This window comes from Lactuca serriola, chromosome 4 (assembly GCF_051521515.1).
Source record: "Lactuca serriola cultivar US96UC23 chromosome 4, Lser_US96UC23_V15, whole genome shotgun sequence".
NCBI classification, from domain to species: domain Eukaryota; kingdom Viridiplantae; phylum Streptophyta; class Magnoliopsida; order Asterales; family Asteraceae; genus Lactuca; species Lactuca serriola.
The window spans coordinates 342,926,983-342,941,366 of NC_136411.1; the positions used below are offsets into that span (position 1 = coordinate 342,926,983).

Consider the following 14,384-nt stretch of genomic DNA (forward strand, 5'->3'; position numbering starts at 1 on the left):
ACTTGGAAATTATATTTTCTCATTCTATGCAAATTGGAACTTGGAAAAAAGAGTAGGATGAGGTTATTTTTATAAGTAAGCAATTTACTGATTGCTAATAAAGTAAAATGGGATGATTAAAAGCATTATAACCATATTGATTTATCAAATGTGAAAATCTTAGTTAATTTATGATTTGTTTCTTTAAAATATGCTAAAAACTTGGTTATTTATGCTCAAGAATTATACCTGTGTTTGCAAACTTGCTTACTATATATTATACATGGACATTAAATGTGAATTTATAATATCTTTACTGTGGATGAAAATCGTTAAAGTCATTCTTCATGAATATTATATGGAGAATCATGATTATGGTATGGAGAATCATGATTATGGAATTTGTTTACAATAAGCCCTACGATGTATGATCTCAAGCTACTTCCTTTGAATATTTTCCATCTAAAGGTGGTTTGTGTCGGAAACTTGAAACAAGTCAAATTTTTTTTATCGGAAGATTATATTAAGAACTTATTTTAAGTTAATATAACATTGTATTTTGAAAAACACCAATAATTTCATTTTCATCCAAATATACTTGATTTTTTTTGTTTATTATTTTATAACAAGTCATTTACAGTATATTTTATAACTTATTGTTACGAGGCGGTGCAAGCTTTTTTCAAAATTTTTCTTTCTAAAATGGCTACTTTAATAGCATTGTACTTTAAAATAAATTATAAATATTATTCACCCGTGTAGTACACGGGTTATAACCTAGTTAATTATATAACCGTGGTTCTCACGGGTTATAAACTAGTCTATAATAAATGAATGCTTTTTTGTCACTTGTCACACTCTCATTCAATTTGTCAAATGTCATTTTGTGGTTATTTTGAATTAATTTTTTTCCACATGTCATTTTATGAGTTTTTCTATTTTATTAAAATCTATATAATATTTTAATGTAATAATTGCAATAAATATAGTAATAAATAGATATTATTTTCATTAATGAACTTATCTTTTAGTTTGAAAAATTTCAAAATTAAAGTTCATTAGTTTCTTTTAATTTTTAAATTATTTGTTTAACTTTAAAAGATAAATAAAACAAATCTATTATAATAATTCATTATTTTTTTTATAAATTCAAAGTTTTTAAATATTTTGATCTGTATAATTCATTTTTTTTAATTAACCTATATAATACATAAGTCTCACAACTAATGATTCAAATAAAAAAGAAACATTCACTTTAGTATATATTATTATAAACTAGTTTATAACCCGTTGGAACCACGGTTATAAAATTAATTAAACTTTTATAGTAAAAAATCAAAAATATTAATCATTTATTTTAAATAAATTACTAATTAAGAGATATTTTTATTAGTTATGTGAATTATAATCGTTAATTCAAAAAAATATGTAAAATTAATTTTTATTATATATTAGACATTTTTTTTAATTGTGAATTAATGAAAACAATAATATAAAATTTAAAATTTAAATTAAAATAGAGAATAAATATATTGACAAACTAGGTGTGAGACCCGTGTATTACACGGGTTTATTAAAAAAATATAAACTTATAAAACCTAGACAATTTAAAAAATAATAATTTTATATATATAAAAAGTTTTGATGAATAAGTATATAAATGAATACAAAGTAATACAAATTTATTTAAAAATAAATTCAAATTGAAAAAAGTTATTGTTATGTAAATAATGAAAATAAAAAAGGAAAACAAATATGTTGATAAATTTGATGGAATTTATTATAATTTATTTTAAGAATGAATTGAATTTAATTAAATCAATGATTTTCACTAAAAATAAAATGAAACCAATAAGCAAATTACATATGGAAAACAAATAAATCAAAAATTATGAGAAAATTACATGTGGCAGATTAAATGAGAAGATGACATGTGGCAATAAGATCTTCATTTATTAAGGAGGATAGCATCACATTAATGAGGAGGTCTAATAAATTTTAAATGGAGAACTAATAGATTGACAAGTGACAACACATTAGTTAACATATCTAATATGATGACACATGATAAAATAACTATTTTTTATTAATATAGGGAGATTATGTAACTAAGAATAAGAAAAAGTAATTTTGATGTAGAAGAATATTTGTATGACAGAAAAAGGTCAACGTATACATTGTATGTTAAAAAGATCCGACCCGCTGACTTGGTATGATTGGACATTGATCCATGTTTGACGGCAGCCAAACAAGACCCTCACTTCTCCGTTCTCCCCCAATCCAATTCCAATACCAATACCCCACCATCGCACGTGACTTTGACCATCCTTCCAACGAAAAGATTCCGATTACGAACCCTAATCCCTCTTCCGATCTACACTTCTTACTTCCTTTGATCCATCGATTTCTGTTCAAATCAATCAACCAACTTCTACCAATCAGGTTAGCTTACTCTCTTCTCTTTAGTCAGCGTTTATTTCTCTTCCGGTGATCCATTTTTTGTCCAGTTCGAGTTTCTCTGCTGGTTACGAGGTTTATTGCTTTACTTGTTTGATTCAATTATTTTTCTTTCGAGCTTCGTATTCGAGTGAATCGATGTTAGATTAGATTCGATTTTTGATATAATGAAGTAACATGAAGCTCTGTTTGAGTAAATTCTCATTTAGGGTTTTTTTCCTTCCGTTTTTGTTTGTTACAGGAATCGATAACTCGGATTTGTAGTTGGAATTCAGTGGAATTTGGGGGTTTTGTAGTGATGTGGAGATCATCGTGTTTTTTTTCAATTGGTTGAAGATGTTTTGATGATTCTAAGACACTGAATAGTGATTGAACAACGAAAATGCCTGCAGTTCGGTGTTTTTCCAGAATCGATACTTTCGAGATCAAAGTTGAGATCGGAAAGAGACTCGGTGCACAAAAAGCTGAGAAGTACTTCAATCTACTCACCAGGTATTTGAGTCAAAAGCTCAGAAAACCAGAATTTGATAAGCATTGTGTAGCTTTAATAGGTCGAGAGAATCTTCATCTTCACAACGAACTCATCATTTCCATCATAAAAAACGCTTCTTTTTCCAATACACCCCCTCAAAAACATTTCAAATCCAACACTCCTTTGACTCTAAAACTCCCTAATGGGTCCCACCCAAGAACAAGCCTTCAATCCCTCTGTGCATTTCCTCAGTCCCCTAAAAAAGGAAGAACCCCAAATCTTCGTGAAAGAAAATTCAAAGATAGATCACTCCATGAAAACACACGTACAGATTTCCAAACAATAAAACTCCAACAACAACAACAACAACAACAACAACAAAGTGTTTCTTTAAGCAGCAAACCTCCTCCTAATAATTCTGATGAAGATGGTGAAGAAGTTTATAGTAGAAGCCCAGTTAGGGCTCCATTTGGCATCAATCTACACTCAAAAGAAACCCGAAAAGTTCTTAATACTTACACTCATTCAGATTCTGCATACCACACTGAAACTTGCCATTACAGTGGTCAGTTGCCAGCTTCAAATTCTTTAAACAACAGGTTGAAACACAATCTGAAAACAGAGGGATTGGATATTTCCATGGATTGTGTTGACTTGTTGAATAATGGGTTAGATTCTTTTTTAAAAAGGGTTATAAAGTTGACCCATTTGAGATCTTCTTCAGAAAGTATATCCATGTTGGATTTTCGGGTAGCAACAGAGCTCAATCCCATGATTCTTGGAGATGTTTCACATATAGTACACGAGAATTGTTAACAATTGATAAAAGTTTTGGGTGTAGACTGATTAGATTGTATATATACTATGATTTTGACACTATTAATGAAATGATATATCGCTTTTTTAAGCAATCATTCATATGTGAGATGATGTTGAATTATTGATTAATTTTTTTTATTAGAAATGGATGAAAGTTATGTAATTGATGTGATTGTAAGATAGTGGGTGATTAGATTCATTGAAATATATAACGGAAAGATGATAAATTTAGTTAATGACATATTTATTTATTTATTTCGTCAATAAGTATATATATTTAATGTCTTTATTCATTTTTAAATTCTAATGTAACAATTTAATCCTTCAATATGAATGACAAAGATGCGGTTGGAAAAGCTGTTATTTATTCTAAAGATTCTTGGGTCAAGAAGAAACAAAAATAAATGTGTATAAGCCCAAAAGGCTTTAAACATCAATCGCGAAATATGTTTACATATTTTGGGCCATTTCCAAATGAAAATTTGTCCTTAAAATCCATGTCAGAATTTTCTACTTTATTCGCGCTGATATTTAATTAATGGAAAAACATGGCAACAAGAGAATGTGGAAACTGATATAAATAATTGGAAAAGAATATTGGTAAAGAAAATCACCCACATTGAGAGAATGTGATAATAATCTCATATGAAGGAATTAATTATGTTTGATTGGAACTAGATTTTTTTTTAATCATCAAATGAAAATATATATTAAAAGGTTCCAACATAGCAAGAAGTTAAAAAGGGGGCAAAACGAGAGTATAAAAAAAAAGATGAAGCAGAAAACAACAACATTACAAACCAATAAGAGGGCGGGTTGTCTGATCCCACCATCTTAAACAACTGTTAACACTCCGATGTTTAAACCATAGAAACATAGTAGACTTAATGATGTCGACCACTTTTGTAGCACATACAATCTTGTTATTAAAGAGTCTCTTGTTCTTTGTCTTCCAGATGCAACATAGAGATCCATAGCAAATAACCATCACTCGATTCTTCTTCTTAGGGATGTTTCCCTATTGTGACGCGTAGTCTAGCATGTCTTAGACCGTTTGGAAATTCGCCAAAGGAATGTTGTTATACTATCTGAAAATCCATTCCAAAACTGTTTTGGCGAATGGACATTTTACCAGGGTATGATCCCTGGTTTCTTCGTCTGCACCACACTGACAACAGATTTGAGAGGGGATAGTGACTCCTCGTGTAGACAAAGCCTTTGCAGTTGGAATTCAACTCATTCTCGCCCTCCAATTGAAACATATCACTTTAATGGGGACCTCTTTAATCCACCTAAAGCCACCAGTGTCTACCTGTTCCCGTTTTTCCACATGTTTCAAAGGGCTTTTACCTGAAACTTATCGTCTTCAGTTAATTCATATCTCCAGGAGTCTCTATTCGTAATGACAACAACGAGTCTGAAAGGCCGTCTTCTGCACATCCTCCTCTCTGACCCTCATCTGATGATAACCCGAACAAAGATCAATCTTGGAAAACCAAGATGCACCCTAAATCTGGTCAAACAAATCATCAATCCTTGGGAGTGGATAACGGTTCTTCAACGCCGCAACTATCATGCCAGGTCCACAGTGTCCAACCACCGTTCCCGGTGTCACCGTTGCAACAAATGTCCGGTGGAACAGGTCCAATGCTTTCGCTACCACCACTAGCACAAACCATGATAGCCCATATACTGCCCATATATTCCATGACGGGCACATGGACCGCACCTACCATTGATCCAAGCCACAACCTACAACAAAACTCAATGCTTACACCGTTAGCACCAATACACCCTTTCTTTTCTGGCTATCCTCTCCAGCTGCCATTCCAACAACACTCCTTTTATGGCCCAAGTCCCGGCTATCATGCGTTGTCGTCGTATGGTCCAAACCATTAATACCAACTGCAAGCGATGACAACCATCCCAAATCAAGACTGCCTTTATCGCAGCGTCACATCCCCATTCGTCAAGGAATTGCTAGATTACGAAATACCCAACACAGATAAGCTGCCAACACTTAAGACCTACAACAACACCACTGACCCAGATAGCTATATCGACACATATGAATGGACGATGACATCCTTGAAGCTTAACGAGAGGTATTGGTGCACCTATTTCTTGACGACCCTTGATGGCAATGCGGGCACGTGGTTTAAGACGTTGCACCCAGGCAACATCTCCAACTTTGTACAACTCAAATACTTGTTTCTCACCAACTTTATGCAGTTGCGTAAGTACAAAGGAGACTCCCACTCCATAATAGGCTGCAAGCAGAAGGAGGGTGAGTCTGTACGGGAATATTTCACAAGGTTCATAAATGCCACACTAGATGTGCCGGGACATGAAGAAGGGCTCATAGCTGTCGCCTTCACGTGGGGACTCTTACCAGGCCCCTTATCGCAAAAACTTATGGGTAAGAAACCCCAAACGAGAGCAGAGCTAAAAGAGAGGGTAGAACGATATTTACGGCAGGAGGAAGGTGAGGCAGCAAAGCAGGCATACCTAAATGTTATGACAACCAAGCGCCACAACCCAGGCCACATGGACTTCCATGGAGGAAGTAGACATTTCGGCCCAGGAAGGAGGCCCCAAGCGCGGTTCCGACCATTCATCAGAGACGACAGGTGGGGTCGTCGATCGGACGTATACACGGTTTCAGAGAAACAACAACCAACCAAGTCACCCAAGAGTCGATATTGTGAGTATCACAAAAGCAAGACACACGATACCGCTAGTTGTTCAGTGCTCAAGAAGGAAATGGAAGAAAAGCAGCTCAAGGGAGACTTGGTGGAAATAGCACGGAGCTTGCGCACCAAATTCGATGCCGAAAATGCAAAGAACACGCCGCGAGACCAGGCCCAACCAAAAGAGATATTCATGGTACGCAACAAATGGAGTAGGGATGAGCAAACGGCCGGCCAATAGACAGGGCCGGTCCAAATGTATATCGGGCCCGGGGCGAAAAGAAAAAAAGGGCCCCTTACAGAGAAATATAATAAAGATTCAAAAAAATATCATTTATTCTTCACTATAAACGCGTTCAATTAGCAATAACAAAGAAACCAAATTGTTTTTTGTTTGAACTAATTTGAGTTTGAACCAACTTTAAGCCCTAAAAATCATTTAGATAATAATTTATATATATATATATATATATATATATATATATATATATATATATATATATATACACACACACTACATAGCCCATAAAATTTGGGCCCTTGGAGACGTGGGCCCTGGGCGGTCGCCCGGGTTGCCCACCGTCTGGACCGGTCCTGCCAATGGATTCCCAAGCTTCCGTTAAGAACACTCACGTTCTCTGGACAAGACCCTAGACCGGAGGGATGGAGAGGCGATAATCCGCTGGTAATCCAGGCCTCCATTAAGGATGTGATTATACACAAAGTCTATATTGACACAGGGAGTTCGACAGACATGATTTACGAGCATTGTTTTCGAATCCTCCCGGAGTGTTGGAAAGACAGTTTAAGACCTACAACAGGGAGGCTCGTCGGATTCACCGGCCACAACCTATGGCCGTTAGGGACAATTCATCTCCCCCTGACGATAACTAGCCATGACAAGCTACGAAAGAAAACGGTTCTGATCGACTTCATGGTCATCCGACACCCGGCGGAGCACAACACTATCTTGGGGAGAACAGCCCTCCTAAGGCTAGGTGCGGTCCCGTCGACCATGAATGGAATCATGAAGTTCGACACCTCGGTTGGTTCGGGTACAATACTTGCCACCCCACCCAGAGAATTGCAATGCCTTACAGTTATGAAAGTAACAGAGATAACCAAGGAGACAAAGAATCCGCGACATGATCCTGCAAAAGGAAAAGAAGTAATTAACGAAAGATATCCCGACCAGCTAGTCAATATCGGCCATAATCTCCCAGGCCATGTAAGAGGAGCAATGTTCAACCTCCTCAAGCGATAAAAACATGTGTTTGCATGGACCCCTACGGACATGGTGGGGGTAGATAGGAAAGTCATTGGGCATAAACTCATGATCAAACCAGGGGTAAAAGAAGTCAAGCAGAAGAAAAGGGTCCAAGGAGGGTACCGCAATAGGGCGATTAACACAGAGGTAGCTAAGTTGACAGAGGCCGAAATAGTAATGGAAGCAATATTCCCAACCTGGATCGCTAACCCAGTTATGGTACGCAAGCAAGACGGGTCTTGGCGCATGTGTATTGACTTCTCCGACCTGAACAAAGCATGCCCTAAGGATTGCTATCCTCTCTCGGAGATCGATCAGAAAGTGGAGTCGCTGCAAGGGTTCAAGCTAAAGTGTTTCTTGGACGCATATAAGGGGTATCATCAGATTTTGATGAGTAAGGAAGACGAAGAGAAGACGACCTTCTATACAGATCATGACACCTTTTGTTACACCAAGATGCCTTTTGGTTTAAAAAACGCGGGAGCCACGTACCAACGTTTGGTCGAATTAGTTTTCACCAAGCAAATCGGGAGGAATATTGAAGTGCATGTTGACGATATGGTAATCAAAAGCCCACATGAAGACAGAATGTTGCAAGACATCGAGGAAACTTTTCGCACGATAGAAAAGACTAGAATGAAATTGAACCCGACGAGGTGCACATTTGGGGTAGAGGAAGGACAGTTTCTGGGGTACTACGCCACCAAGCAGGGTATTCAACCTAGTTCAGTTAAAGTAGACGAGTTTATGGAGACACCACCCCCGGGAACTTTGAGAGACGCGCAGGGCTTGAACGGGAAGCTCATGGCCCTGAGTAGGTTCATTTCGAAATCCGCTGACAAGGCTATGCCATTATTCCATACTCTAAAAGGTTGTATTGAAAAGAACAATTTTCAATGGACGGCCGTGGCGGAGGAGGCGCTCCAGAAAATCAAGGAAGCACTACACAAGCTACCTACGCTGGCTAGCCCTATCCCAGGGAAATACTGCAAGTGTACCTTTCGACATCCAATGAGGATATATCGTCAGTGTTGACCGTGGAAAAAGAAGGTGAGCAGACTCCGATATACTTTGTGAGCAGGGCGTTGCAGGGCCCCAAACTCAATTATCCCATCCTAGAGAAATTAGTCCTGACGCTCATTTATGCGGCACGGTGTCTGAGACGCTACTTCCAATCACATCAAGTTGAAGTACTAACGAATTGCCCCATTAAAAAAATACTGCTCCAGCCGAAAATGTCGGGCCGGCTAGCAAAGTAGGCGATCGAGCTGGGGGAACATGATATAAGTTATCGACCAAGGAAAAGCATTAAAGGACAAGAACTGGCTGATTTCTTGCTCGAGATCCCAGATGAAGGCGGCCCGACTAAGGAAGGAATATAGGCAGTGGAGGAAGTGCCGGCTAGCAACTGCTCATGGACACTGTATACTGATGGGGCCTCCAGTAGGGAAGGCTCAGGGGCAGGTCTAATCTTGACCAGCCTAGAGGGGGAAAAAGTAACTTATGCCCTTTGTTTCGACTTCCATACTTCAAACAATGAGGCCGAGTATGAGGCCTTGCTAGCAGGACTGCGTTTAGCGAAACAAATGGGTGCGAAGGTCGTAACAGCCTTAACAGATTCAAGGCTAGCTGCGAACCAAATCAATGGAAGTTTTGAGACAAGATATCAAAGAATGGAGAAATACGTAAAAATAGTGAGACGATTAATCCAATCCTTCAAACAATTCACGATCAAGCAAATACCCCGGAGCGAGAACAGAAGGGCAGACACCCTAAGTAAGCTACCGTCTACATGTTTTGATCATTTATCGCAGAAGGTTTTAGTAGAGGTGCTTAAGGAGAGGAGTATAGACGAGCGGCAGGTAAATTCCCTAACAACCACCGGGATCACATGGGTGACACCATTTATGGAGTATTTGCAAAGAGGGATGCTTCCAGATGATCACGGTGAACCAGGAAAATACGTATAAAGGCGCCCTCATACGTACTGGTAGATGGGGAACTATACCGAAGAGGATTCACGACACCATGGATGAAGTGCGTGGACCAAGCCAAAGGAATGGAAGCGCTACAGGAGGCGCACGCAGGCCAGGAAGGGGCACACGAAGGAGCACGAGCTTTAACATGCAAAGTGCTCCATATGGGAATATACTGGCCCACGATGCATCAGGATGCATTGGGGCTGACCAGGAAATGAAAGGAATGCCAGTCATATGCCCCAGTACAAGCGAACCCGCCAGTGACACTACGTAACATATCTAGCCCATGGCCATTCTGTTGGATTAGTGTCTAAGTCCATAACTATTTTGGTATGTACTTGACCCGATGGTGCATGGTCCTTTTGGGTTGCCTTCACCAAAGCAACTTGATAGGATGAATTATGGAGAGAAAGGATTAAATATGATTTATTAATATATTATGAGAATAATATATTAAAGGAGAAATCATATTGTTTAAATAATATTGGTCAATAATTAATTAGTAATTAGTTTTGTGACTAAAAGAGATTAATTAAACTTAAGGGACTGGAATTGTAATTATAAGATAATTGCAATTTGGGCCATGGATTGTCTTAAATTAAGGAGTGGACGAATTCTATGGGAAACCCATAAGGAAATCGTCCAAGGCCCTAATTAAAGAAGTCCATGGGTTGCTTAAGGCTTAAGCATCCAAATTAGGGTTTCCTTGTTAGATAACCCTAATTGCCTAACTATATATAAGACCCTTATGACCCAAAAACGTGGTTAAGACTCCTCTAGGGTTTGTAGACGTTTTGGGCAGCCTCCATCCTCTCTCCTCTTCATCCTCTTGCTTATGGTGTTTGTGAACCATTAGAGGAGTGACAATTGTGACTCTAAGCTTTCTAAAGTCAATACAAGGAGATTTGGGATTGTTATTGCTACATAACAATCAAGGTAATATCTTAAACCTATTCTCATGTTAATATGATTACTTGAATGCTAGAATTAGGGTTTATAGTCTTGGATAACTTGCGTGTACAATAGAGAAACCTAGATCCAAGCATTAGGGTTTGTTTGAGCACATAGGATGTTCTGAGGACCAAAACCCAACAGTGGTATCAGAGCCTTGATTGGTTTCTATTGTATTGATGCATTATGTGTTTATTCAAGTTGCAAAATCGTTTTTTGAGTCATCTGCCTGATGAACTCGGCGAGTACCACAGTGTACTCGACGAGTAGGCCTCAACTCGGCGAGTACAGTGTGGTACTCGGCGAGTTCGAGCGTCAGATGGAGCTGTTTTCGGGATTTCTTGCTGTTTATCTTTGAGATACTTGCCTTTATCATATTAGATCAATATAAATCCGATTTTATGATATATATGACTATATTCTTGATCTAATTGAAGATATTTATCAATTAATAAAATATTTGTTTCCTTATGTGATAATTGATTAATTATTTTGATTAAATTGGTAAATTGTTTTGCAAGAAATCATTAAATAAATCAAATATGGATAATTATGTGATTAAATGTTAATTAAGATTATTTGTTATTTGATCCTTGTTGTTATGAAAAGTTTCATGTTTTCCCCTTTAGGTTTTATAGTTTAAATTTGAACCCAAAAAGTTTTGTTGTTTTGAAATTTAAATAGTTGAGACCCTAATGTTTTGAATAAGGTTTCAAAACTTGCCCTCAAGTTTTTGGAATTTAAATTTTGATTAATAGTTTAATTTTGATGCATATTTAAATTCTAAACCCTAATGTTTTGAAATGTTTTCAAAACTTGCCCTCAAGTTTTGGAATTTAAAAGTTGATTAAAAGTTTAACTAGGAATGTTAAATTCTAAAACCCTAGTATTGTTTTGAAACGTTCAAATCACACCCTTATGGTTTTATTAATTAATTAAGGTGTATAATTAAAAGAGGTATAATAAATCCATAAAAGTTTAGGTTAAAAATTTAATTGAATTAAAAGTATAATTGTTAAATTAAACCACCTAGTATTTTAAAAGTGTAAAATACACCCTATACTATATATATAACATTAAAAGTCTAACATTATATATATGTATGAGTAAAAGTCAGTCTTACCGTTAGTAGGCCTCATTCACGAAGCTGGTCTATAAGGGGTGTTTAGGGAAATTGCCTATAAAATGGCGATTGAATGGGTATCCACTCTTACCCACCGCACTCTTGACTAGTGGATGGTCGTTAGCCGAACGGGTAGGATAGGACGAAACCTTCCATTATAAGTATAATGAATTATTAAAGTAACTAAATGTTTTCATAAAATTCCCAATCTTAGTTACTTAGGCAAAAGTGAATTGATGTAATTCCATGAAATTACACTTTGTGCCCTTGCAAAGACGTTAGTGGAGCGTGTGTGGTTTACCGGCACACTAAATGGTTCTAAGCAAAGGTAGCAAAGGGTGACTCAATGTTTGTCATAGTTCGGTGGAGCGTGTGTGGTTTACCGACACATCGAATAGGTGACTGTAACATGTGGGGGCACCATGTAAGTTTGCATGGTTATTCACACCCGCTTTGTGATCCTCGGCATCCCAGTCACAAACAAGAGGGGCATATCGAGATTTAAACATGCCATTGAAATGTTCAATGAATCTCAAAGGATCTAGGAGTTTTCATAGATTTAAAACTTAAATTTTTTTTTTTCGTTTTTCATGGTGGAAATTAGTGAATCGTCATTCACTTACCTTCAAATGTTCTGCAATTTGGGTTACGGCATCCCTCTCCCGAGTTGTAGAATATTGTGTTGGGTCCTAGCCTTAGTATTTCATTTGGGTGATTTACTAAGGACTCAATCAATCAACTAACTTGAGTTTGTTTTCTCCCGTTTTGTAGATGTCAAAGTTCGACAACTATGGTCTTCCCAAATCCCGCGGAACAAGCTTTCCACATGAAAATGATATTCCACGATTCAATCGAGGAACAAGAAATCATGCTTCACTTCCTCCACCTCCTCCAATTATTCTCCCTAACCCACAAGTTCAAAGGGTAAAAGAGAGAGCGTTCAGAGTAGGCGAGTACGTGTTAAGAAAGAATGAGGCAAGCCGAGCCCAACCATAGGGCAAGCTGGGTCCAACATGGGAAGGCCCGTACATATTTGTAGAAGCAAATTGAAACAGCACGTATGTCTTGGGAACGGTGGAGGGAAGGCAAATCCCAAGAACCTGGAATGCCAGGAATTTGAAGAAGTTTTTCTTTTAAAAAAGCGACAAATAACTCCGGATTATTCGATGTCGTACTTAGTGTACCACATCCTAGGTACTTAGTGTACTTGACTTCGTGCTTAGCGATATAATCCTCATACTTAGTGTATTAGAGGCCACAAGCCAATGTAATTAAATGGCTGATATGCCAAACTTTAATACTCAGCGTATTAAATTTTATAAAACGTCTAAATTTGTGATGCATTAAACTTGAGTGTTGGGTACTTAGAGCTCCCAACCTTGACATTTAGCATGTCAATACTAATATGGGCAGAATAAAATGCTTTGTGCATCAAAATATTGACAAGTAAAGCAATGCTTAGGGCATGCAACTAGGTACCCAATATACCAAACATTTTTGTATGCACAAAAGAAGAAGGAAAACACTATTTAGCAAGGTCTATGCATTACATGCCCAAAAGTAAAACAAACAGAAAATAGAATGTTTAGAAGCATAACAAAACAGGCAACATACCATCAAACACACAACATACCATCAAACACACAAAACATAAGGAAGAGAACTAAAAGGAATAATTTCACGCCCCAGAAGGGGTAGCACACGATGCCGAAGCATCTTCATTTTCAGCAGACATACCCACCACCACACCTATCGTATCCCCACCAGGACCTTCACCACCCACTCCAATGTTGCAACCACCATCATCTTCGACACCTTAACCATCTTTGCCAACATTATCTTCAATCACCTCCATAATTTCCTCTCTCTCAACCATACCATCCGGGGTATCACTCGAACTGGAAAAAGAACACAACTCCCGTAGGCCCTCAATATCCAAATCTCCCAACCCCAATAAAGATGCAATACTTGCGAAGGACAGCAGAGCATCGTTCACACTGACTACAGGATCAGCAGCAGGGAGGCAAGCACCGGCACCCTCATACCCAACGCGAACGGCGGCCTTCTGAGCTGATTCAACCCCAGCCACAAAAGCAACGTGCCGAATAATACTTATAGCATTTGTAAAGCCCGAATGCTAGATCAGTTTGTGAACAACACGAACAACACCAACATGCACGAACCAATCCAAATCCCGGCGTAAGGTATCAACGTTTGCTTGCAAAGAAGAAACTAGCTTATCATGGTCGGCATCATCACGTTGAAGGCTCTCCACTTGAATCATCAAGCCTTCATTGACCTGGGAAAGGGAGTCAACCTTGGCCTCTACAGTGGCTTTAGTATCCTCAAGAGTAGACTTTTTAGAAGCAAGAAGTTGACACTTTTGTTCAAGAAGTTGGAGGTCCTCGTCAAGTTCACCGACACGACGCTCCAATCCCACCATACACGATTCACAGGTGGCATGGGCGACTTCCATCTCGCCCAAAGAGTGGACACGTCGAGAGCCTGCGACAAGGTAGAACATGGCTTGTGCTGCGACATAAGCTATGTTATTGGCAAGAGCAGGGTTCCCCATAGCCTCCATATCACTAACCACAGTAGGGGGAAAAGCATGGCGAGAAAACTCAAGAGCATTTGCGTAGACAGA

General features: G+C 38.0%; 2 protein-coding genes across 2 annotated transcripts; both read left to right on the forward strand.

The window, feature by feature from the left end:
• Positions 1-2,243: 2,243 nt before the first annotated feature.
• LOC145097517 (uncharacterized) lies at positions 2,244-3,815 on the forward strand. Its single transcript, XM_079035092.1, has 2 exons — positions 2,244-2,421; positions 2,678-3,815. The coding sequence occupies exon 2, from the start codon at positions 2,819-2,821 to the stop codon at positions 3,722-3,724; it is 906 nt and encodes a 301-aa protein (XP_078891218.1). The 5' UTR covers positions 2,244-2,421; positions 2,678-2,818; the 3' UTR covers positions 3,725-3,815.
• A 1,826-nt stretch (positions 3,816-5,641) lies between these two features.
• On the forward strand, positions 5,642-6,658 carry LOC145099638 (uncharacterized). The gene has a single exon (XM_079037175.1). The coding sequence runs from the start codon at positions 5,642-5,644 to the stop codon at positions 6,656-6,658; it is 1,017 nt and encodes a 338-aa protein (XP_078893301.1).
• Positions 6,659-14,384: the final 7,726 nt, after the last annotated feature.